The following is a 26,892-nucleotide window of genomic DNA, read 5'->3' on the forward strand; positions in this document are numbered from 1 at the left end:
TTGAAGGAGAGTATTTGGAAGCTGAGGTTTAGCAAAATGTTTTAAAAGATATGCAAAGAAAAAATATGTAAAAACGAAAAAGACTAAATATACACGGGACAAGGGACACAACACGTCTTACTGCTACGCCATCTTGGACTACCTCCTCATGAGACAACATATGTATTCACTAGGTGTCCCACACTGCTGCTTATTGTTCTACTGCTGAAAGATGGCCTAGTCTGCTCTAAGAAGTCACATTTGGTCTCTAGCCAGCTGAGTGTGGTCTGTTTGTCTGTGTTCACATGCTTTGATGGCATAAATCATACTGACTGTTTGTCAGTGTACACCTTGTGATTCATCAAACATGTGCTTTGTGGTTAAGAGGAGCAGACAGAGAGAAACACACACACACACACACAAACACACACAAACACACACACAGACAGTTTCCTCCTCTCTGTGTCAAGAGCAAACAGAGATAATTAGGTAAAGACAGAGATGTCCTCCAGCCAAGACGGTTGCTGGTGTCCTGTTAAAGAACACAAACCCAATGCAGATACACCGTTGGTCTGTCAATGATCCACCTGATATGATCTCTGCATCATACACCAGGGAAATGAGCGTGTATCCATTTGTGTGTTGACTTTCATATGGAAAGGAAAGAGAGGAGGGTAGGAATCCCTGGGTTGTTTTGGAATGTGAGTGTGGTCGGTGTTTGATGAGATGATGTTAGCTGTGAGTAAAGCCCCATCTTTCATTACAGGCATCGATGTAGCCAATCAGATCGTACTCAGGATAAATCTAAAGAAACATTTTAAATGTAGGTGAGAGAGAGGAAGGTTTGGTTGGCTTGTGGTCCACGCTGAGGCAAATGTGGATTGGTTGGTGTGATCCATAATTGGTTTTCCATCTGAATAAATACTTATATCGTCAGTGGATACATTTGGATTGAAGCTGTATCTACAAGAGAAGGCTGAAGTGCTGACAGATAAGATACGGTCAACGATGTTTCTTCACCCCACAAAGGAGAAATAGATGAGATTATCTTGCAACAGTGGTATAGGTGTTCTGGAAATATTCCTGGAACCAGAGTTTGTCTGGTTCATACTAAAATCAAAGTCCTAATATTGTTTCTTTTAACAGATTGCTTTTGTTAGCCTCAGAAATGGTAATGAGAGGCACCATGAGGCGTGTAAATTGCAGCGGAAGGCAGTTTTCACTGCTTAGCAAAGTAATCATTTCTATCTAATTGATATTTCCCTGAAGACATAGGTCTACTCTCTTACAGAGTCTCTTTAAGCCATTTCTGAATCCAGACACCGAGAGCTGAAAGAGAGACTGTCTCTCCTCAGAATAAAATAAGAACTATACTGTATATGCCATATATTGTTGAAGCTATTTATTCTTGAAAACATGACTGTCAGTACAGAAGCCCACCATGGTATTTCAGAACACTTTGCCTGTTGCCTCAGAATGCATTAATAGCTTGAATGTGAAATCCAGCCAGTTTATATTCCATAAGTAAAAACACTGACATCAACTGGGAACACGTTTGCCTGTGACTCAGACACTGAGTTCCAAAACACTTTGTGTTCCACAGAAGTCTACTAAGGGTTCGGTGGTGCTGGACTTTGTGTTGGACCATGTGAAGCTGGCAGAGACAGACTTCTTCGGGCTGCGCTACTGTGACCGCAGCCACCAGACCGTGAGTCACCAGTGATTTCTATAAACATATGTATACAAATAATATATACATTTATAAGTGAATGTGTATATGAATGTGTGTCCATGTGAGTGACAGTATCTCAGCACACCACTGAAAATCTCACAAGGGGAAGGCTTTATGCATTATGACATGCTTATGACATTACATTATGAATGGCGCACCGGAGAGATTATTTCCTTCCTTCATATACACTAATCAAAGTGTCTGGTAAGATTAGAAAGGTTATTTTGCCTCAAGTCAGATGTCTGGCTTAGATATCTGAAGATGGCTTGCCCCAGTCAAAGTGAAAATAGTAAGCATTATTATCCTGTAAAGACAACAACAGCTCTGTGAATATTGGCCGGGAGTCATTCTCTGTCCTGTCATTCCTACAGAAGGTGCCATCACAGAGCGTCCCACGCAGGCCCAGCCCATGATAGGGTAGAGTAGGGCTGGGGAGGAATAGTAATAACCCATGCAGGGCCCCAGGGCTACACACACTCAGAGTTAGTCAGAGTACAGAACCATAAAAGAAGACAATGATAACTGTGTCCCAAATGGCACCTTATTCCCTATGTAGTGCACCACATAGGGAATAGTGCTCTGGTCAAAAATAGTGCACTATTAAGGGAATGGTGTGCCATTTAGGACATATAAATACTCTCCCAACATCCCCATCTTTCTCTCACATGGATGGGCGGTATCCTGTGCAATGCCTTCAGGGGGCTGTCGGCCAAGCCCTGATTTATCGTCAGACCTGCATAGGATGAAAGAAAAATAGTGAAAGGAGACTGAAAATGTTGGAACGCCAGCATCACTGTCTGTTTGACTTGGGTATAGCCTATGCCCTAACATGTACTATGCACTATTATAAACTGGGTGGTTCGAGCCCTGAATGCCGATTGGATGACAGCTGTGGTATATCAGACCATATACCACGGGTATGACAAAACATGTATTTACTGCTCTAATTACCTTGGTAACCAGTTTATAATAGTAATAAGGCACCTCACGGCTAAGGGCTGTAACCAGGCACTCCGCGTTGTGTCATGCTTAAAACCTCTTGATACTCCCCATCCAGGATCCGGGATCGTGAATAAAGCCTCAGGCTCATTAGCATAACGCAATGTTAACGATTTCTGAAAATCGCAAATAAAATGAAAATAATGCGCCTGCTCTCAAGCTTAGCCTTTTCTTAACAACACTGTCATCTCAGATTTTCAAAATATGCTTTTGAACCATAGAAAATCACTAATTTGTGTAAGAGTATGCTAAGCTAGCTTAGCATTTTGAGTAGCATTTAGCACGCAACATTTTCACAAAAACCAGATAACCAAATAAATAAAATCATTTACCTTTGAAGAGCTTCGGATGTTTTCAATGAGGAGACTCTCAGTTACATAGCAAATGTTCAGTTTTTCCTGAAAGAATCTTTGTGTAGGAGAAATCGCTCCGTTTTGTACATCACATTTGGCTACCGAAACTAACCGAAAATTCAGTCACCAAAACGTCAAACTTTTTCCAAATTAACTCCATAATATCGACCGAAACATGGCAAACGTTGTTTGGAATCAATCCTCAAGGTGTTTTTTCACATATCTCTTCATTGATATGCAGTTCGTGGAAGCCTGCTTTCCCCTCAGAATCGCATGGAAAAATACCAGCAGCTGAAAAAGACGCACCAATTTCGACGGAGGACACCGGGCGGACACCTGGAAAATGTAGTCTCTTATGGTCAATCTTCCAATGATATGCCTACAAATACGTCACAATGCTGCAGACACCTTGGGGAAACGACAGAAAGGGCAGGCTCATTCCTCTCGCATTCACAGCCATATAAGGAGACAATGGAAAACGGAGCCTCAAAAATCCTGCTGGTTTCCAGGTTGCCGTTTCATCTTGGTTTTGCCTGTAGCTCCCGTTCTAGGGCACCCACAGAGAATATCTTTGCAGTTCTGGAAAATTCAGAGTGTTTTCTTTCCAAAGCTATCAATTATATGCATAGTCGAGCATCTTTTTGTGACAAAATATCTTGTTTAAAACGGGAACGTTTTTCATCCAAAAATGAAATAGCGCCCCCAGTGTTTAGAGAGGTTAAGAACAGTCCTTAGCCGTGGTATATTGGCCACATACCACACCCCCTCGGGACCTATTGCTTAATTATCACACACCCTGAACAAGAGAGGATTCTTACACGGAACCCAAACTGGCTACGCGCGTGTGCCATCATGCCCCTACACCAAACGCAATCACAACACGCAGGGTAAAATATCAAAACAAACTCTGAAACAATGACATTCATTTGGGGACAGATCGAAAAGCATATATTGCACAATCCAGGTGTGCAAAGCTCTTAGAGACTTACCCCAAAATACTCACAGCTGGAATTGCTGCCAATTGTGTTTATAACATGTATTGACTCAGGGGGGTGAATACTTATCCTAATCAAGATATGAGTGTTTTCTTTTCATTCATTCAACCCCCAAATAATGCATTTGACTTCCACTTTTTTTGGGGGGGGCAAATGTTTATTTGTTTAGTTATTTTTGGATCGTACCTGTCTCCACCCCCAACCTCCCATCCCATTCCACCTACCCCACCCAGCCACCATGTCTCCACCCCCAACCTCCCATCCCATTCCACCTACCCCACCCAGCCACCATGTCTCCACCCCCAACCTCCCATCCCATTCCACCTACCCCACCCAGCCATCATGTCTCAACCCCCAACCCCTCATCCCGTTCTCCCAACCCAGGCACCATGTTTCCATCCTTCCTCCCATCTCGTTCTCCTAACCCCACCCAGCCACCATGTCTCAACCCCCAACCCCTCATCTCGTTCTCCCAACCCCACCCAGCCACCATGTCTCAACCCCCAACCCCTTATCCTGTTCCCCCAACCCCACCCAACCACCATGTCTCAAACCCCAACCCCTCATCCCGTTCTCCCAACCCCACCCAGCCACCATGTCTCTGTCCTTCCTCCCATCCTGTTCCCCCAACCCCACCCAGCCACCATGTCTCCATCCTTCCTCCCATCCTGTTCCCCCAGCCCCACCCAGCCAACATGTCTCCATCCAACTCTCCTGTTGTGGAAAAAGTACCCAGTTGTGGAAGTACCCAGTTGTGGAAAAAGTGCTCAATTATCATACTTGAGTATAAGTAAAGATATCTTAGAAAATTAGTAAAAGTGAAAGTCACCCAGCAGAATACTACATGAGTAAAAGTATTTGATTTTAAATATACTCAAGTAAATGTAATTTCTAAAACATACTTAAGTTGTCACATGTGCTCCCTCTCCTGCCTCCAGGCTGCTCATTAGGGCGCACACCTGTCACCAGTGTTACGCGTATAATGACACTCACCTGAACTCCATCACCCTGATTTCGTGCCCTATATATGTCATTCCCTTTGGTTTCTTCCCCAGTCGTCATTGTTCCTGTATCTGTTTCATGCGCTGTTCGTGTTTTGTTCATTTATTTATTAAATGTATTCACACCCTGAACTTGCTTCCGACTCTCAGCGTACATCCTTACAGAATGACGACTCAACAAAGGGAAGCATCAGGGAGTGTTTTTGGGGGGGGAGGTGATGTTGGGTCTGGGTGTTGGAGCCGTAGCTACCTGGGAGGCCTCAGCCGGTGTGGAGGCTCCCATGCCTCAGCGGATTCAATAAGCTCCCATGCCTCAGCGGGTTCAATAAGCTCCCATGCCTAAGCGGGTTCAATAAGCTCCCATACCTAAGCGGGTTCAATAAGCTCCCATGCCTCAGCGGGTTCAATAAGCTCCCATGCCTCAGCGGGTTCAATAAGCTCCCATGCCTCAGCGGGTTCAATAAGCTCCCATGCCTCAGCGGGTTCAATAAGCTCCCATGCCTCAGTGGGTTCAATAAGCTCCCATGCCTCAGCGGGTTCAATAAGCTCCCATGCCTAAGGTGGATGAACAGGTTCCTGTGCCTCAACCAAGGCAACCGGGGAGGTCTCAGCCGGCTCATCAGGCTCTCACTCCTCAGCCGGTTCATCAGGTTTCTGCACCTCGGCAGAGGCTTACCGGTCCTATCATCCCTGTGGTTGGTGTCCTGTGGCTGGAGCCGAGTGCACCGGGGAGGGGGTACTGTCACGTATGCTCTCTCTCCGGCACTCTAGGTCGTCATGCTCCCGCGCCTCAGCGGAGGTAACCAGTCCACTCCTGAGCCCCGGGATCGTCGTCCTGCGGCTAGGGTCGCACGTTTGGGAGGTACTGTCACATGTGCTCCCTCTCCAGCCTCTAGGTCACCAGGCTGCTTGTTAGGGCACACACCTGTCACCAGCGCATAATGACCCTCACCTGGACTCCATTTCCTCCTTGATTACCTATATGTCATTCCTTTTGGTTTCTTCCCCAGTCGTCATTGTTCCTGTATCTGTTTAATGTTAGTGCGCTGTTCGTGTTTTGTTTATTTATTAAATGTATTCACTCCCTGAACTTGCCTCCTGACTCTCATCGTACATCCTTACATAAGTGTTGAAAGTCAAAGTATAAATCATTTCAAATTTCTTATATTAAACAAACCAGAGGCACCATTTTCTTGATTTAAAAATTTACTGATAGCCAGGGGTACACTCCAGCACTCAGACATAATTTACTAACAAAGCATGTGTGTTTAGTGAGACCGCCAGATCAGGGGGGGAGGGGGGGGGGCGGTCCGACAGTCCAGGTCACAATGGGCAATCACACAGATTTTGCTCTCGTTTCTCTCACACTTCATACATCTCTTCTACATCTCGCCTCTCACCTCCTTTCTGTGCAGGCTCCTTTATCCCCAAGCATCCCCTGGCTTAACGACCCACAGCCTTTCCTTGTTGGGGCAGGAAGTCCATATAAGGTTTGGGGGTGGAGCCAGCTACCTGCAAGATATCTCTCCTCAATTCCCACTCCCCTCACCTCTCCCTGCCGGCTGCCACAATAAATAGTAAAGTAAAGTACAAATACTTTCAAGTATTTTTACTTAAATACTTTACAGCACTGACCCCACCCCCACTCCCGGAAACCATTTCCCACCCCTTCCTACCCCCCTATCAACTAGGGTTGCTTGTCAGTCACCCACCACTGCCCCACCAGAAAAATCCCACCCCTTCCCCATGGACCTGAAAGCAAAGAAAGTTTAGCTTTAGCTGAGATTATTCTTTATAGAGTCAAGTATATTTGTTCAGGCCTCAATTGTTCCTTGACTAACACCATTCATTCTCGCTGTCGATGATTCTAATGCTATAACGTCTAACAGTAACTGTATCCATGGCGAATGTTTTCTACCTTCACTCTTGTTTTTCTCAGTGGTGGCATGCCTGACAACAGCTGTAACACTGGTTTGATGTTGAACTATGTTTGACCGAGGTTTCTGATTTACAAGGTTAGCCAACCTTGTTTTTTTGGAGATGAGCACAGAGGAAGCATCTAAGCTACTGAATCCTTCTGGAGAAAAGAGTCATATTAGATTTAAAAATAAATGCCTTTACACTTTTGCATAAAAGTTTATAGAATCATTCTATCATACACATAGCTATGTTGTTTATGGCAGGTTATCCCCGCTGTGCTTGGGTAATATTAGACCCAACAGCGTGCTCGGATCAGCATACACATCCACATCATTCCCTACCCTCTGGAGTCGTAAACGACAAACATGTACCAACATATTGGAGCTGCTTCGGGACTGATAGATACACACCCTGTTACTGTGTGTCAGAGAGCAGTGATGCTTTTAGTGTCTGTGCATGGAGCAGCAGGCCTATAATCAAAACCTATCCATTTAGAGAGGCTTCTCTGTCATTTATATGAGGCTGCCTGCCTGCCTGCTAGCTACACCCTTCATTACAATATCAATGCCCTCTCCTGGTGTAACCCCCATAATACTGAGGCTGAAGTTGTAGTAAGATGACTGAGGTTCCAGAATGCTCCAATATCTACACCAGCACATCGCTTAGCCTGTTTGGGATAGGGGGCAGTATTTTCACGTCTAGATGAAAATTGTGCCCAAAGTAAACTACCTGCTACTCAGGCCCAGATGCTAGGATATGCATATATATATATGCATATTGGTAGATTTGGATAGAAAACACTCAAAAGTTTCTAAAACTGTTAAAATAATGTCTGTGAGTATAACAGAACTTATTTGGCGAAACCAGGGATCATCATCCAGGGATGTTTTTTTTTTAGTTCACTGTATTTTCTATGTGGATCTAGATTTCTAAGGCACTTGCTTGCAGTTCCTATCATTTCCACTAGATGTCAACAGTCTTTAGAAATTGGTTGATATTTTTCCTTTGAGAAATGAAGAAGTAGCCCTTTCCTTTCTGGGTGTATAGCCAATTGTACTGTTTTGTTTGGGACGTGCGACCTGAAGCTCGCTCCACATTCATTTTATCCACTATTGAACGCAGTGTATGCCGTCTTAAATTTTATCCATTATTTACGTTTAAAAAATACCTAAAGTTGGATTAGGAAAGTTGTTTGAAATGTTTGGACAAAGATTACAGGTAACTTATTATATAATGTGTAGTTGTGTTGGGCGAGTTGGAACCAGTGTTTTTCTGAATCAAACGCACCAAATAAATTGACATTTTTGGTATATAACGACGGAATTAATTGAACAAAAGGACCATTTGTGATGTTTATGGGACATATTGGAGTGCCAACAGAAGAAGATCTTCAAAGGTAAGGCATGAATTATATCGTTATTTCTGAGTTTTGTGTCGCGCCTGGTGGGTTGAAATATGATTATCATGTGTTTGTTTGATGGGGTGCTGTCCTCAGATAATAGCATGGTTTGCTTTCGCGGTAAAGCCTTTTTGAAATCTGACACAGTGGATTAATAAGAAGTTCAGATTCATTTTGCTGTATTGCACTTGTAATTGTATGAAAGTTAAATATTTCTAATAATTTATTTTGAATTTCGCGCTCTTTCACCGGATGTTGTCGAAACGTTCCGCTAACGGAACCCCTAGTCGTAATTCAAATGCACTCCGAATACATTGTTTAGTTCATTCTTGTGGATCATTCTTCACTCTAGAACTAGTAGAGATATTAGAACAGAGCCTGGGCCTCTCAGTCCGACCTGTCAATCAAACTGTCTGCCTCATGATGACAGAGCCTTTTAATTTATTATCTATCATTCTATTATTTATCAGTTCTAGTCACCTGGCAACTGAGCTGTGTTGTAGGGCAGAAAGACATGCCTTCCTCATACTGATAGATAGAACACACTCTAATCCCATGTAATAAAAATAAACACCTTGAGGTGTTCAATAAGTATTGCAGATATAAAAATGTAAATAGCTCTGGAAGGGCTTAGTGCAGGTGCTCTGAATGCACATAGATGTAGCCCATTAACTGTCTACTATACACAGAACCCTTTTAGTACCCTTTTTTCTAAGGGTGTAAGGCTATTTTCTAAGTAATGTGTTACCAAAGGTTTTTACTTTGTTCTCCTCCAGCCAGTCGCTGTTCATTAGAAGATGACTACCAGTTAGAGAAATAAGAAGTAGATTGTTTCTCAGGTTGTCTTTCTGACTGGAACCCCTCTGTCTTTGTCTGGTTGTCGTCCTGTCGCTGTCAGCCACTGTTCTAATCCTCAACCCCCTCATTTGCATAAATTAGCATGCACTGGAACACAACACCTGCACTGATGTGATTATTGCAAATTAGATAAGATTAACCAATTCAATTAACGTATTCTAATTCAATCACACAGATATAGCTCTAATCACGTTCCCCTGGACACCAATATCCGTTCCGGTGTGTTCTGGGTTGTATTCATTAGGCACAAAACAAAAGAAAATACCTCATTGCTACCAGCGTGTTAAATGTGCAACCAGAGGGAAATACATCTCGACCACCATTACTCCACCCACAGAGACGTGTACAAAGCTAGCCCTCACCCTCCATTTGGCAAATCTGACCATAACTCCATCCCCCTGATTCCTGCTTACAAGCAAAAACTAAAGCAGGAAGCACCAGTGACTCGGTCAATAAAAAAATGGTCAGATGAAGCAGAAGCAAAGCTACAGGACACTTTTGCTAACACAGACTGGAATATGTTCCGGGATTCCTCTGATGGCATTGAGGAGTACACCACATCAGTCACTGGCTTCATGAGAGCATCAGCTGTTCCGGACGACTGTGTGATAACGCTTTTTGTAGCCGATGTGAGTAAGACCTTTAAACAGGTCAACATTCACAAGGCCACAGGGCCAGACTGATTACCAGGACGTGTACTCCGAGCATGCGCTGACCAACTGGCAAGCCTATAGGGAGGAGGTCAGAGACCTTACCGTGTGGTGCCAGGACAACAACCTCTCCCTCAACGTGATCAAGACTAAGGATATGATTGTGGTATACAGGAAAAGGAGGACCGAGCACACCCCCATTCTCATCGACGGGGTGGAGCAGGTTGAGAACTTCCAAGTTCCTTGGTGTCCATATCACCAACAAACTAACATGGTCCAAGCACCCCAAGACAGTCGTGAAGAGGCCATGACAAAACCTATTCCACCTCAGGAGACTGAAAAGATTTGGCATGGGTCCTCAGATCTTCAAAAGGTTTTACAGCTGCACCATCAAGAGCATCTGATTGCATCAATATGGCAACTGTTCGGCCTCCGACCGCAATGCACTAAAGTGGGTAGTACGTAAAACCCAGTACATCACCGGGGCCAAGCTTCCTGCCGTCCAGGACCTCTATACCAGGCTGTGTCAGAGGAAGGCCCTAAAAATTGTCAAAGTCTCCAGCCACCCTAGTCATAGACTGTTCTCTCTGCTACCGCACGGCAATCGGTACCGGAGCCCCAAGTCTAGGTCCAAGAGGCTTCTAAACAGCTTCTACCCCCAAGCCTCCTGAACATCTAATCAAATGGCTACCCAGACTATTTGCATTCCCCCCACCTCTCTTTTACACTGCTGCTACTCTCTGTTTATTATCTGTGCATAGTCACTTTAATAACTCTACCTACATGTACATATATATATTACCTCAATTACCTCGACTAACCGGTGCCCCCGCTAATTGACTCTGTACCGGTACCCCCTGTATAGGGCCTCGCTATTGTTATTTTACTGATGCTCTTTAATAATTTGTTACTTTTATTTATTTATTTTTTAGGTATTTTTCTTAAAACTGCATTGGTTATGGGCTTGTAAGTAAGCATTTCACTGTAAGGTCTACACCTGTTGTATTCGTCGCATGTGACAAATAACATTTGAATTGCTTTGAAACAGGGAGGGACTACTTGAACTTGTCCAATGAGAAACACTTGTTTTCTATTTTCCATTAAAAACTTTTTGACATATTTTGCTATGATGAGCCCTAATGAACACGGCCCTGGTGCCCATCTGTAGTATGGTGGGGTGAGGATTAAGGTGGGAGGGAATGGCGAGGGTGCACCACACAGCATCTTTCAGTGACATACTATAGTCTGAAATATGTTATCCTAGTCTAGCCTACCTCATTACGCTAACATTTATTCATCTCCATGCCCCAGAATGCCCCAGAATCCAAAGATTCAGTCCACAGACTCTTCCCCTCCTCCAACAATTTCCATCTTCAGCTTGGCTAGTAGCAACATCACCAGAAATTCACATACAAATATATGGAATGCATATAAAACAGGACTTGAAGCTGTTTCTTCATGCAAGGGGTGCGGTGCTATTCATTTATAGTAGAAATGTAAGCAGTTTGGTAACGCGATATCAGCTACCATGCCCTACAGTCAAGCTAAAGCAGAAAACATTGAATAATAATAATAAGATTTATTTCAGTTTCATTTTTAAAAGAGCTGAGTCCTTATGCTGCTTCGTGTGAACTGTGTGAACAAAGGCACGTTTGTTTTCACGTTTGTTTTGAATGTTTGCTGCCGGTGTCTGATGCCGATGTGAAGTGAACAGACTGTTGTTTATCACTGTGTTTTATCACCGTGTTAAGTTATTTAAAGAACAGAGGAAGAGAAACATTGTTGTCGATCTGTCTGTACAGATGGCTCCCAGGAGAAGCATGAACTGCAATGACATTGTGAGCTCTGATACAATATCACAGTAAAGCAAGGCGTCACTGTGACAACACTGCAAATAAAGATTTGAAAATAGCAGTGAGCATTCACAACAAGCTCCACAACTATGATTTAAAAATAGCAGTTTGCATTCATGATCATAAGAAGCTCGACAACATCCCACAAATAGACACCACAGCGCAGTAGCTGCTGTAACCAGTGATAAACACATGAATATACTATATGGAGACCTACACACTGTTTATGTTTATTGTCACATAGGGTCATTGTATGTAATGTACATGTCTTCATGTCACTACTGACCCTGGTTCGATCCCAGGCTGCATCACAATTGGTCGTGATCGGGAGTCCCATAGGTCAGCGCACAATTGGCCTGGTTAGGGTTTGGCCGTCATTGTAAATAAGAATGTGTTCTTAACTGACTTACCTACAGTGTGCACAGCTGTCATCAAGGCAAAGGGTTGCTACTTTGAAGATTCTCAAATATATTTTGTTTTACAATTTTTTGGCTAAAACGTGATTCTGTGTGTGTTATTTCGTAGTTTTGATGTCTTCATTATTATTCTACAATGTAGCAAATAGTAAAAAATAAAGAAAAACCTTGGGATGGGTAGGTGTGTCCAAACATTTGACTGGTACTGTATATATGATAATTTAATGTCCATCATCAACGTGACATAAGGAAATTGTGCACAGTAAGCCAGGTAGTCTTGCAGGAATGTTCCCAAATCAGATGTTCATTGACGTGAGAGCCAGAGGTTCAACGAGATACAAAATAGATCTTAATTCCAAAATACCAGTACAGTATAAGATAATGAATAAAAGCCAATAAAAAAGAAGCTTCATGTGTTTGATTTTTGCCTCTATGGCAGCATGCTGTGACCTGTTTTAAATCCATGTTTTACTGATGCAGATTTTAATGACTCACACTCCTTTTTAACGAGACCATTTATAAAAGTTGGTTTTAATGCGGCTTCAGTATTATGCCAAAGTTAGCATGACTAAACGTCCCGTTCTGGAGCTGCCTGAGTCCTGTCCAATACACTACACTACGCGCACACACACACACACACACACACACACACACACACACACACACACACACACACACACACACACACACACACACACACACACACACACACACACACACACACACACACACACACACACACACACACACACACACACACACACACAAACACACTGCATAGACCACTCAGCCATGACTTTACATGACAAAGTGCATTTCTCCATTTCTTCCAGCCAATTACTGAATACTTCATATCTCCTGGACAGTATGTAAACATAAAGGGTACGGTATATCTGTCATGAAACAACGGGATGTGTGAGATCAGCAGCATTAGTTCCTGTGCTTGTGTTTTTTGTCACTGGTTATTTGGACAAATCACGATTTCACAGGTATTAGCATCTTTCGAATTTTGGAAGGGGATGAGACATTTAGCACACAGACTTACAAAGAAATCAAATCAAATTTTATTTGTCACATACACATGGTTAGCAGATGTTAATGCGAGTGTAGCGAAATGCTTGTGGGTGTATCGCTTCGTTGTAGTTCTGATCCTCATTTTACCTCTTCTCTTAACTCTTATGGACCCAGAATTTAATCAAGCATCTGACCCATTACGCAATACTTTAGTTCTGGGTTAACCGAGATTACTGAATACACATGCTCAAGATAGCTTGTTACAGTACATTCTGTATTTATTAATGTACACATAGGCTACTAGTTACATATTGTATATTACATATGATACTACTTAAGTAAACAAATAATCATTATGGCTGTCATTTTTGTATGTCATTTGAATGTCTTCTCTGTGTTTTTTGTTTGCAGTATTGGCTAGACCCCTCGAAAACCCTTTCAGAACACAAAGATTTAATAACAAGTAAGTATCTCTTCCTTTCTCTGCATTCAGTTGAGTTGAAAGCCTCTCAGCTGTTTGGATACAGAGAGTTTGCTGCTGCTGAAATCTCTGTCTCTTTCTTTCTCTCTCTCTCTTCCTCTCTGTCCTCTCTCAGAAGGGCCTCCATACACACTCTATTTTGGGGTCAAGTTTTACGCTGAGAATCCCTGCAAGCTAAAAGAAGAAATAACAAGGTATATATTTTTGGTACAGTACTAGATTTCTCCAGATTATATCATTGTGGCTGCTATGCTATATATCAGAGGTAGTCAACACTGTTCCTGGAGTGCCGCAGGTACTGCAGGATTTTGTTCCAACTCGGCACCACACCTGACCAACTGAGCTAATTGATCAGTTCAGGGCCCAAATTCAACACACCTGGTCTTCCAGGTCCATTAAAAAATAACATGAAGTGTCTGCAGCACTCCAGGACCAGAGTTGCCTACCCCTGCTAAGCAGTATATCATTGACCCATCATCCAGTCACACAACAGTGTCATCATCTCCCTACTTTTTATTGAATTGGCCTTCACAGTCACACATACAGTATTAAAGCTTACATGCAGACTACAGGTTGTCCTTATCTATGACGATATGAAATAGCTTGTACTGTGTTTCATGTGCTATATGGATGTGTGTCTGTGTGTGTCTCTGGGTACTGTAGATATCAGTTCTTCCTGCAGGTGAAGCAGGACGTACTACAGGGCAGAATCCCCTGTCCCCTTGACATCAGCGCCCAGCTGGCTGCTCTGGCCATACAGTGTGAGTACACACAGTGGCAGAAAGAGAGAGGCAGAGAGAGGGGGGCATAGAGAGAAAGGCAGAGAGAGAGAGGCAGAGAGAGAGAGAGGCAGAGAGAGAGAGGCATAGAGAGAGAGAGAGAGAGAGAAGCAGAGAGAGAGGCAGAGAGAGAGAGAGAGAGGCAGAGAGAGAAAGGCAGAGAGAGAGGCAGAGAGAGAGAGGCAGAGAGAGAGAGAGGCAGAGAGAGAGAGGGGCAGAGAGAGACAGAGGCAGAGAGAGAGAGAGAGAGAGAGAAAGACACACAGGGAGAGAGGCAGGGAGAGAGACTGCGAAAGAGATGGCGAGAGAGAAGAGTGAGCGAGAGACAGACAGACAGACAGACAGACAGACAGACAGACAGACAGACAGACAGACAGACAGACAGACAGACAGACAGACAGACAGACAGACAGACAGACAGACAGACAGACAGACATAAATAGTTAATAAAAATAGAGATTAGTATTATGTGATTTTTAATTTTTAATTTTTTTTATTTCACCTTTATTTAACCAGGTAGGCTAGTTGAGAACAAGTTCTCATTTGCAACTGCGACCTGGCCAAGATAAAGCATAGCAGTGTGAACAGAAAACACAGAGTTACACATGGAGTAAACAATTAACAAGTCAATAACACAGTACAAAAAAAAAGAGTCTATATACATTGTGTGCAAAAGGCATGAGGAGGTAGGCGAATAATTACAATTTTGCAGATTAACACTGGAGTGATAAATGATCAGATGGTCATGTACAGGCAGAGATACTGGTGTGCAAAAGAGCAGAAAAGTAAATAAATATAAACAGTATGGGGATGAGGTAGGTAAAATTGGGTGGGCTATTTACCGATAGACTATGTACAGCTGCAGCGATCGGTTAGCTGCTCAGATAGCAGATGTTTGAAGTTGGTGAGGGAGATAAATGTCTCCAACTTCAGCGATTTTTGCAATTTGTTCCAGTCACAGGCAGTGATGCCACTGTTCCTTGTATTATGCGATCTCTCACACAGTCAAAATGTGTGCGTGTGTGTGCATGTGTGTGTGTGTGCGTGTGTGTGTGTGCGTGTGTGTGTGTGTGTGTGTGTGTGTGTGTGTGTGTGTGTGTGTGCGTGCATGTGTGTATGCCTGTGTTCATGTGTCTTTCTTTCACTATTTCTCTCCAGCCGAGCTTGGCGACTACGACCCGTACAAACATGTGTCGGGGTACGTGTCCGAGTATCGCTTTGTCCCGGACCAGAAAGAGGAACTGGAGCACGCCATCGAGAGGATCCACAAAACTGTAATGTAAGGAAGTCCTCTCCTCTCTTCTCTCTCCTCTGCTCTCCTCCTCTGCTCTCCCCTTCTTTCCTCTCTGCAACCTCTCTGCGACCTCTCTGACAACCAGCCCAATCCCTAATCCCCGTCTAATCCCCTCATAACAGGTTCCCCTCTCTGCACTGTACTATACGTCAGATATAATCCAACTGTTGTACAACCCAGACACTGTAACACTGATACTGTACAGTGTTGCAGTGTCTTAACAGTGTTACAGTATCTGGGTTTTTCAGTCAGTCCCTGTGGTGTATTAATAAATTAGTTAGTCTCTGGTGGGGTATTAATAAATTAGTCAGTCTCTGGTGGTGTATTAATAACTTAGTTAGTCTCTGGTGGTGTATTAATAACTTAGTCAGTCTCTGGTGGTGTATTAATAACTTAGTTAGTCTCTGGTGGTGTATTAATAACTTAGTCAGTCTCTGGTGGTGTATTAATAACTTAGTTAGTCTCTGGTGGTGTATTAATATCTTAGTCAGTCTCTGGTGGTGTATTAATAACTTAGTCAGTCTCTGGTGGTGTATTAATATCTTAGTCAGTCTCTGGTGGTGTATTAATAACTTAGTTAGTCTCTGGTGGTGTATTAATATCTTAGTTAGTCTCTGGTGGTGTATTAATATCTTAGTCAGTCTCTGGTGGTGTATTAATAAAGTAGTCAGTCTCTGGTGGTGTATTAATATCTTAGTCAGTCTCTGGTGGTGTATTAATAACTTAGTCAGTCTCTGGTGGTGTATTAATATCTTAGTCAGTCTCTGGTGGTGTATTAATAAAGTAGTCAGTCTCTGGTGGTGTATTAATATCTTAGTCAGTCTCTGGTGGTGTATTAATATCTTAGTCATCTCTGGTGGTGTATTAATATCTTAGTCAGTCTCTGGTGCTGTATTAATAAAGTAGTCAGTCTCTGGTGGTGTATTAATAAATTAGTCAGTCTCTGGTGGTGTATTAATATCTTAGTCAGTCTCTGGTGGTGTATTAATAACTTAGTCAGTCTCTGGTGGTGTATTAATAACTTAGTCAGTCTCTGGTGGTGTATTAATAAATTAGTCAGTCTGGTGGTGTATTAATAAATTAGTCAGTCTCTGGTGGTGTATTAATAACTTAGTCAGTCTCTGGTGGTGTATTAATAACTTAGTTAGTCTCTGGTGGTGTATTAATAAAGTAGTCAGTCTCTGGTGGTGTATTAATAACTTAGTCAGTCTCTGGTGGTGTATTAATATCTTAGTCAGTCTCTGGTGGTGTATTAATAAATTAGTCAGTCTCTGGTGGTGTATTAATAACTTAGTTAGTATCTGGTGGTGTATTAATAACTTAGTCAGTCTCTGGTGGTGTGTTAATAACTTAGTCAGTCTCTGGTGGTGTATTAATAACTTAGTCAGTCTCTGGTGGTGTATTAATAACTTAGTCAGTCTCTGGTGGTGTGTTAATAACTTAGTCAGTCTCTGGTGGTGTATTAATAACTTAGTCAGTCTCTGGTGGTGTGTTAATAAATTAGTTAGTCTCTGGTGGTGTATTAATAACTTAGTTAGTCTCTGGTGGTGTGTTAATAAATTAGTTAGTCTCTGGTGGTGTATTAATAACTTAGTCAGTCTCTGGTGGTGTGTTAATAAATTAATCAGTCTCTGGTGGTGTATTAATATCTTAGTCAGTCTCTGGTGGTGTATTAATAACTTAGTCAGATCTGGTGGTGTATTAATAACTTAGTCAGTCTCTGGTGGTGTGTTAATAAATTAGTTAGTCTCTGGTGGTGTATTAATAACTTAGTTAGTCTCTGGTGGTGTGTTAATAAATTAGTTAGTCTCTGGTGGTGTATTAATAACTTAGTCAGTCTCTGGTGGTGTGTTAATAAATTAGTCAGTCTCTGGTGGTGTATTAATATCTTAGTCAGTCTCTGGTGGTGTATTAATAACTTAGTCAGTCTCTGGTGGTGTATTAATAACTTAGTCAGTCTCTGGTGGTGTATTAATAAATTAGTCAGTCTGGTGGTGTATTAATAAATTAGTCAGTCTCTGGTGGTGTATTAATAACTTAGTCAGTCTCTGGTGGTGTATTAATAACTTAGTTAGTCTCTGGTGGTGTATTAATAACTTAGTCAGTCTCTGGTGGTGTATTAATAACTTAGTTAGTATCTGGTGGTGTATTAATAACTTAGTCAGTCTCTGGTGGTGTATTAATAAATTAGTCAGTCTCTGGTGGTGTATTAATAACTTAGTCAGTCTCTGGCGGTGTATTAATAACTTAGTCAGTCTCTGGTGGTGTATTAATAACTTAGTCAGTCTCTGGTGGTGTATTAATAACTTAGTCAGTCTCTGGTGGTGTGTTAATAACTTAGTCAGTCTCTGGTGGTGTATTAATAACTTAGTCAGTCTCTGGTGGTGTGTTAATAAATTAGTTAGTCTCTGGTGGTGTATTAATAACTTAGTTAGTCTCTGGTGGTGTATTAATAAATTAGTTAGTCTCTGGTGGTGTATTAATAACTTAGTCAGTCTCTGGTGGTGTATTAATAACTTAGTCAGTCTCTGGTGGTGTATTAATAAATTAGTCAGTCTCTGGTGGTGTATTAATAAATTAGTAGAGGGTAGAGAGATGACCTACAGAGCTGTAAGGGTATAGAGCTGTAGGTTTATAGGGATGAGCAACAGAGCTGTAAGGGTATAGATTGACCAACAAATTTGTAGGGGTAGAGCAATGACCGACAGAGTTGTAGGGGTATATGGATGACCGACAGAGCTGTAGGGGTATAGATTGAACGACAAAGCTGTAGGGGTATAGATTGACCAACAGACCTGTAGGGGTATAGATTCATCAACAGAGCTGTAGGGGTATAGATTGACCAACAGAGCTGTAGGGGTATAGATTGACCAACAGAGCTGTAGGGGTATAGATTGACCAACAGAGCTGTAGGGGTATAGATTCATCAACAGAGCTGTAGGGGTATAGATTGACCAACAGAGCTGTAGGGGTATAGATTGAACGACAAAGCTGTAGGGGTATAGATTGACCAACAGAGCTGTAGGGGTATTGGGATGAGCAACAGAGCTGTAGTGGTATAGAGTGATCAAAAAAGCTGTAGAGGTAGAGGGATGACTGACAGAGCTGTAGGGGTATAGGGATGACCAACAGAGCTGTAGGTGTATAGATTGACCAACAGATCTGTAGGGGTATAAGGATGACTGACAGAGCTGTAGGGGTATAAGGATGACTGACAGAGCTGTAGGGGTATAGATTGACCAACAGATCTGTAGGGGTATAAGGATGACCGACAGAGCTGTAGGGGTATAGATTGATCAACAGAGCTGTAGGTGTATAGGGATGACCGACAGAGCTGTAGGGGTATAGATTGATCAACAGAGAAGTAGGTGTATAGGGATGACCAACAGAGCTGTAGCGGTAGAGGGATGACGGACAGAGCTGTAGGGGTATAGATTGATCAACAGAGCTGTAGGTGTATAGGGATGACCGACAGAGCTGTAGGGGTATAGATTCACCAACAGAGCTTTAGGGGTAGAGAGATGACCTACAGAGCTGTAGGGGTATAGATTTACCATCAGAGCTGTAGGGGTATTGGGATGAGCAACAGAGCTGTAGTGGTATAGATTGACCAACAGAGCTGTAGGGGTATAGATTGACCAACAGAGCTGTAGGGGTATAGATTGACCAACAGAGCTGTAGGGGTATAGGGATGACCGACAGAGCTGTAGGGGTATAGATTGACCAACAGAGCTGTAGGGGTATAGGGATGACCGACAGAGCTGTAGAGGTAGAGAGATGACCGACAGAGCTGTAGGGGTATAGATTGACCAACAGAGCTGTAGGGGTAGAGAGATGACCGACAGAGCTGTAGGGGTATAGGGATGACCGACAGAGCTGTAGAGGTAGAGAGATGACCGACAGAGCTGTAGGGGTATAGATTGACCAACAGAGCTGTAGGGGTAGAGAGATGACCGACAGAGCTGTCGGGGTATAGGGATGACCAACAGAGCTGTCAGGGTATAGGGATGACCGACACAGCTGTCGGGGTATAGGGATGACCGACAGAGCTGTCGGGGTATAGGGATGACCGACACAGTTGTATGGTCGGAAGGATCACCAACAGCATTGATGTGGTATATATGGTCTAAGACATGGGTTCGATCCCAGGCTGTGTCGCAGCCGGCCGCGACTGGGAGACCCATGAGGCGGTGCACATTTGGCCCACGTCGTCCTGGTTAGAGGAGGGTTTGGCCTGCCGGGATGTCCTTGTCCTATTGCGCTCCAGCGACTCCTTGTGGCGAGCCAGGCACATGCACGCTGGCTTCGGTTGCCAGCTGTACGGTTTCCTCCAACACATTGGTGTGTTTGTCTTCCGGATTAAATAAGCAGTGTGTCAAGAAGCAGTGCTGCTTTGCGTGGTCGTGTTTCGGAGGACGTATGGCTCTTTACATTCGCCTCTCCCCAGTCCGTACAGATGTTGCAGCGATGGGACAAGACTGTAACTTCCAATTGGATACCTCAAAATTGGGGAGAAAAAGGGCTTGTCTTCTCAGACTGAGACAGTCCTATTATTACATATCATTTACATTACAGTTGTTCTTACAGAGTCAACCCCATAAGTCCTGAAAGGTCTTAAGTCTATGACCATGCATCCCATTAATGTTGCTGACCAAGAGACAGTGATCATCATTTGATTTTGCACTGGTCCCTCTCTCTCTCTCTCTCTCTCTCTCTCTCTCTCTCTCTCTCTCTCTCTCTCTCTCTCTCTCTCTCTCTCTCTCTCTCTCTCTCTCTCGGAGAAGAGTCCCCTAAGCAAGCTGGTCCTGGGGCTCTGTTCACAAACACAAACAGATCCAACAGAGCCCCACGACAGCAATGCAATTAGACCCAACCAAAAAGAGAATAACTTAACACATTGGAAAGAATTAACAAAAAAACTGAGCAAACCAGAATGCGATTTCAGACTACACAGTGACAGAATACCTGACCACTGTGACTGACCCAAAATTAAGGAGAGAGCCACACTGCAATATGAAAAGAAGAGAGGCAGAGGGAGGAAAAGAGAGATAGAAGGAGTGGTAGGGAGGGAGGGGGGAAGGGGGAGGGAGAGATAGAAACAATGAGACAGATGTAGTTTTCTCAAGAGCCTGTGGATGTCAACCTCGCTGTGATCTGCTATGTAGAGTGAGCACCCAGCACCACACCCCTTGTCACATATCTGTTGCTCTCTGACTCCCTTCCACTTCCTATTCCTGCCTTGTCCGTCCAGGTGGCCTCATTCCGACAGGCAGCAGCGGGAAGACATGAGGCCAACCAAACACACTAACGACACACACACACACACACACACACACACACACACACACACACACACACACACACACACAGCCAGGCAGGCAGACATGGGGCCAGATGGAGGGATCAGTGTCCCTGTCCCTTTCCCCACCCGTTGTGTCACAGCTCCATGGAGCTCCTGCCTCAACCTGCCCACCCCGAAGTGTCTGTTAAAAACGCCCCGTTCCAAGCCACTCACCACCTAACTGCATGTAGGAGACAATCATCTCAGCCCTGGCCCGGCCGCTTATAAAGAACATGTGAACAGAATCCAAAATGTACTCGGGAAAGAAGTGGGAGCAAAGGATGAGATTGTGTCTTCAGGGTATGGATGGAGGAGGAAGAGTGGAAGACGAGGAGGAGAAGGAGAGGTGTGAGGAGATCTAGGGGTCACACTTGAGCAGGCTGAATGAGTCTGAGTCTCTGTGTTACTAATGTGTGTGATCAGGAGATCAATGATACAGCTCGAGAGCGGAGAGGTGAGGGGAGAAGGAGGAGGGAGGGGAGGGGACTCATCCAACCTCTAACATTAGGAGGGAGAAGCTTACCAAAGCCAGAGTTTACACTGCAGACACACTGCTTATAGTCCAGAGATTACAGTACCCTTTACTGTTCACCCTTTATCCACATTCATAGATATTTTCACCATATTGTAGACTCAGTTAGCAGTTGGTACACGGTTCACTCTCGATAAACATATTGTATGTACTCAGCAAAGCACAGGGAGTTGTTCCATACCTGTGGTCTCCTCGACTGCATGTGTTTGGTTTTTAAACATGATTCTCTCTGTATGACATTGTAGTTAATGAGTAATAGGAGATACATAACCCAGTCCACAACCTAGTTGAACATTATTTCACATGGAATGTTAATTAAGAAATAGGAACGTAGAAAAGGCATTATTGACTAGATGAGGAGAGGGGAAAGTATGTCATGTACGTTTTTGAAAAGTGTATTGGTTTCATTTGAGTATATTTTATTGTAGTCTCGTGGGACCAGACAAGTCTGTCGCTGAACATTAAGTCTGGCATGTAAGATGACTTGTATTCTAGTTCCTTATTATTATTTTTATTATTATTATTATATGTAGAATATTTATCTCAGTGTTGCCACTTCAGAGTGTATCCATTGTCTTGTATCTGTTCAGACTGCATACAGTACTCTAAAACACTCTAGCTATAATCTCACTACCTATAATTACCTCTGTTGTTGACCAGGTAGATCATCATGTTAGATTTACTGTTTATTAGACTGGGGGTGTCACGCCCTGGTCTAAGTATTTTGTGTTTTCTTCATTTATTTGGTCAGGCCAGGGTGTGGCATGGGTTTTTGTATGTGGTGTGTTTTGTATTGGGATTGTAGCTTAGTGGGGTGTTCTAGATAAGTCTATGGCTGTCTGAAGTGGTTCTCAATCAGAGGCAGGTGTTTATCGTTGTCTCTGATTGGGAACCATATTTAGGCAGCCATATTCTTTGAGTGTTTCGTGGGTGATTGTCCTTAGTGTCCTTTTGTCTGTTGTGTATTAGTTTGCACCAGTATTAGGCTGTTTCGGTTTTCGTTACGTTCATTGTTTTTTTGTAGTGTTTTGGTCCGACTCTCCTTCACACCTAGAAAACCGTAACAGGGGGATTCATGACAGTTAAACAACTCTCCATCACTGCTGTAATACTGTCATCAGGGGTGAAGTACGACACAATAAATATCAACTTTCCATGTATTTGGGGTGTTCTCTTGTTGCACTGTATTCCCCCAACAGTCACTTAGTGATTTGTTACATGGCTGTTTCTAAACCCTTAGCTTTAGATGTTTAAAACCCCTTAGCTTTAGATGTTTAAAAACCCTTAGCTTTAGCTGTTTCTAAACTCTTAGCTTTATATGTTTCTAAACCCTTAGCTTTAGATGTTTAAAAACCCTTAGCTTTAGATGTTTATAAACTCTTAGCTTTAGATGTTTAAAAACCCTTAGCTTTAGATGTTTATAAACTCTTAGCTTTAGATGTTTAAAAACCCTTAGCTTTAGATGTTTAAAAACCCTTAGCTTTAGATGTTTAAAAACCCTTAGCTTTAGATGTTTAAAAACCCTTAGCTTTAGATGTTTATAAACCCTTAGCTTTAGATGTTTATAAACCCTTAGCTTTAGATGTTTAAAAACCCTTAGCTTTAGATGTTTATAAACTCTTAGCTTTAGATGTTTATAAACCCTTAGCTTTAGATGTTTATAAACCCTTAGCTTTAGATGTTTCTAAACCCTTAGCTTTAGATGTTTAAAAACTCTTAGCTTTAGATGTTTAAAAACCCTTAGCTTTAGATGTTTATAAACTCTTAGCTTTAGATGTTTCTAAACCCTTAGCTTTAGATGTTTATACACTCTTAGCTTTAGATGTTTCTAAACCCTTAGCTTTAGATGTTTATACACTCTTAGCTTTAGATGTTTCTAAACCCTTAGCTTTAGATGTTTATACACTCTTAGCTTTAGATGTTTCTAAACCCTTAGCATTAGATGTTTCTAAACCCTTTAGAATAGATGAAGATATCTAGATGTTCTAAATAGTCTGTACAATATAATGTTACACTATACTTGTAGGTGTATACTAGCTCATGTTACACCACGTACAGTTGAAGTCGAAAGTTTACATACACTGAGGTTGGAGTCATTAAAACTCATTTTTCAACACCTCCACAAATGTATTGTCAACAAACTATAGTTTTGGCATGTCGGTTAGGACATCTACTTTGTGCATGACACAAGTAATTTTTCCAACAATTGTTTACAGACAGATTATTTCAATTATAATTCACTGTATCACAGTTCCAGTGGGTCAGAAGTTTACATACACTAAATTGACTGTGCCTTTAAACAGCTTGGAAAATTAAAAAAAATGATGTCACGGTTTCAGGAGCTTCTGATAGGCTAATTGACATTATTTGAGTCAATTGGAGGTGTACCTGTGGATGTATTTCAAGGCCTTCCTTCACACTCAATGCCTCTTTGCTTGACATCATGGGAAAATCAAAAGAAATCAGCCAAGACCTCAGAAAAATAATTGTAGACCTCGACAAGTCTGGTTCATTCTTGGGAGCAATTTCCAAAACGCCTGAAGGTACCTAGTTCATCTGTACAAACAATAATACCAAAGTATAAACACCATGGGACCACGCAGCCTGCATACCGCGCAGGAAGGAGACGCGTTCTGTCTCCTAGAGATGAACGTACTTTGGTGCGAAAAGTGCAAATCAATCCCAGAACAACAGCAACTGACATTGTGAAGATGCTGGAGGAAACAGGTACAAAAGTATCTATATCCATAGTTAAACAAGTCCTATATCGACATAACCTGAAAGGCCGCTCAGCAAGGAAGAAGGTTCTTGGGTTTCGTGGGTGATTGTTCCTGTTCCTGTCTTGTGTTAGTTTGCACCAGTTTAGGCTGTTTCGTTTTTCACGTTACGTTTTTTGTTTTTGTATTGATTCGTGTTTCCTTTGTTTCATTAAACATGAATCTCAATAGCCACGCCGCATTTTGGTCCGACTCTCTTTCACATAAAGAAAGCCGTGACAGAATCTCCCACCACAACAGGACCAAGCGGCGTGACAACAAGCAGCAGCAGCAGCGAAATAAAGACTTCTGGACTTGGGAAGAAATCCTTGACGGGAGAGGACCCTGTGCTAAACCAGGGAGTGTAGCCGCCCCAAGGTGCAGTAAGAGAAGAGGCAACAGGAGCAGCTCAAAGAGGAGCTGGAGACAGCGAAGGCAGAGAGGGGCTGGTATGAGGAAGCAGCACGGCGGCGTGGATGGAAGCCCAAGAGTCAGCCCCAAAAGTTTCTTGGGGGGGAGGCTCACAGGAAGTATGGCGAAGCCAGGTAGGAGACCTGCGTCAACTTCCTGTGGTTACCGGGGGGCTAGAGAGACCGGGCAGGCACCGTGTTATGATGTGAAGCGCACGGTGTCCCCAGGGCGGTGCATAGCCCGGTGCGATACATTCCAGCTCCGCGTATCGGCCGGGCTAGAGTGGGCATCGAGCCAAGTGCCATGAGGCCGGTTTATATGGCACCAGCCTTGCGCATGGTGTCCCCGGTTTGCCTGCATAGCCCAGTGCGGGCTATTCCACCTCGCAGCACTGGCAGGGCGACCGGGAGCATGCAACTAGGTTGGGTTGGGCAGGTTCGGTGCTCAAGAGTTCCAGTGCGCCTGCACGGTCCGGTCTATCCGTCACCACCTCCACGCACTAGCTCTCCGGTGGCAGCCCCCCGCACCAGGCTGTCTCTCCGGCTCATCCGTACAGGTGCTCCCGTCTGTCCAACGCTGCCAGAGCCTTCCTCCTCTCCAGTGCTGCCGGAGTCTCCCGCCTGTTCAGCTCAGTCAGAGCCTTCCTCCTCTACAGCGCTGCTGGAGTCTCCTGCCTGTTCAGAGCTGCTAGTCTGCAAGGAGCTGCCAGTCTGCAAGGAGCTGCCAGTCTGCAAGGAGCTGCCAGTCTGCAGGGAGCTGCCAGTCTGCAAGGAGCTGCCAGTCTGCAAGGAGCTGCCAGAGCTGCCAGTCTGCATGAAGCCGCCAGAGCTGCCAGTCTGCAAGAAGCCGCCAGAGCTGCCAGTCTGCAAGAAGCCGCCAGAGCCGTCAATCAGCATGGAGCATCCAGAGCCGTCAGTCAGCATGGAGCAGCCAGAGCCGTCAGTCAGCATGGAGCAGCCAGAGCCGTCAGTCAGCATGGAACAGCCAGAGCCGCCAGTCAGCATGGAGCAGCCAGAGCCGTCAGTCTGCCAGGATCCGCCCCTCTGCCCGGAGCTGCCGGAGCCACTCAGCCCAGAGGCGCCAGAGCCTCTCAGCCGAGAGGCGCCAGAGCCTCTCGGCCGAGAGGCGCCAGAGCCCCTCAGCCCAGAGGCGCCAGAGCCCCTCAGCCCAGAGGCGCCAGAGCCCCTCAGCCCAGAGGCGCCAGAGCCCCTCAGCCCAGAGGCGCCAGAGCCCCTCTGTCCCGAGCAGCTGTCCCTCTGTCCCGAGCTGTCCCTCTGTCCTGAGCTGCCCCTCTGTCCCGAACTGCCCCTCAGTCCAGTGGGGTCATTAAGTAGGGTCGCCGTGGTTCGGAGACCACGGAAGCGGACAAGGTGGGGGACTAAAACTATGGTGAAGTGGGGGCCACGTCCAGCACCAGAGCCGCCACCGCGGACAGATGCCCACCCAGACCCCCGGTCCACATAAAGAAAGCCGTGACAGCCAGACTACGGTTTGCAACTGCACATGGGGACAAAGAACATACTTTTTGGAAAAATGTCCTCACGTCTGATGAAACAAAAATAGAACTGTTTGGCCATAATGACCATCGTTATGTTTGGATGAAAACGGGGGGGGCTTGCAAGCCAAAGAACAGCATCCCAACCGTGAAGCACTGGGGTGGCAGCATCATGTTGTGGGGGTGCTTTGTTGCAGGAGGGACTGGTGCACTTCACAAAATAGATGGCATCATGAGGTAGGAAAATTACGTGGATATATTGAAGCAACATCTCAAGACATCAGTCAGGAAGTTAAAGCTTGGTCGCAAATGGGTCTTCCAAATGGACAATGGCCCCAAGTATACTTCCAAAGTTGTGGCAAAATGGCTTAAGGACAACAAAGTCAAGGTTTTGGAGTGGCCATCACCAAGCCTTGACCTCAATCCTATAGAAGATTTGTGGGCAGAGCTGAAAAGTGTGTGTGAGCAAGGAGGCCTACAAACCTGACTCAGTTACCCCAGCTCTGTCAGGAGGAATGGGCCAAAATTCACCCAACTTATAAATAAATAAAATCTGAAATAAATCATTCTCTTTGACATTTCACATTCTTAAAATAAAGTACTGATCCTAACTGACCTAAGACAGGGAATTTTT

At 43.9% G+C, this 26,892-nt stretch overlaps 1 protein-coding gene across 4 annotated transcripts in view; it reads left to right on the forward strand.

Annotated features, from left to right (window-relative positions):
• Window positions 1–26,892, forward strand: part of epb41l4a (erythrocyte membrane protein band 4.1 like 4A) — a 99,005-nt gene that overhangs the window by 33,027 nt on the left and 39,086 nt on the right. For 2 of the 4 annotated variants that reach the window (XM_064977516.1, XM_064977517.1), the window contains exons 2-7: window positions 1,583–1,687; window positions 5,210–5,921; window positions 13,581–13,632; window positions 13,766–13,844; window positions 14,314–14,411; window positions 15,588–15,708. In XM_064977516.1, coding sequence (XP_064833588.1) covers window positions 5,808–5,921; window positions 13,581–13,632; window positions 13,766–13,844; window positions 14,314–14,411; window positions 15,588–15,708 — 464 coding nt within the window. In that variant the 5' untranslated portion in view covers window positions 1,583–1,687; window positions 5,210–5,807. The remainder of the gene's footprint in view (window positions 1–1,582; window positions 1,688–5,209; window positions 5,922–13,580; window positions 13,633–13,765; window positions 13,845–14,313; window positions 14,412–15,587; window positions 15,709–26,892) is intronic. The other 2 variants (XM_064977515.1, XM_064977514.1) reach the window with 1 other exon arrangement.

Source organism: Oncorhynchus masou, chromosome 11 (genome assembly GCF_036934945.1).
Source record: "Oncorhynchus masou masou isolate Uvic2021 chromosome 11, UVic_Omas_1.1, whole genome shotgun sequence".
NCBI classification, from domain to species: domain Eukaryota; kingdom Metazoa; phylum Chordata; class Actinopteri; order Salmoniformes; family Salmonidae; genus Oncorhynchus; species Oncorhynchus masou.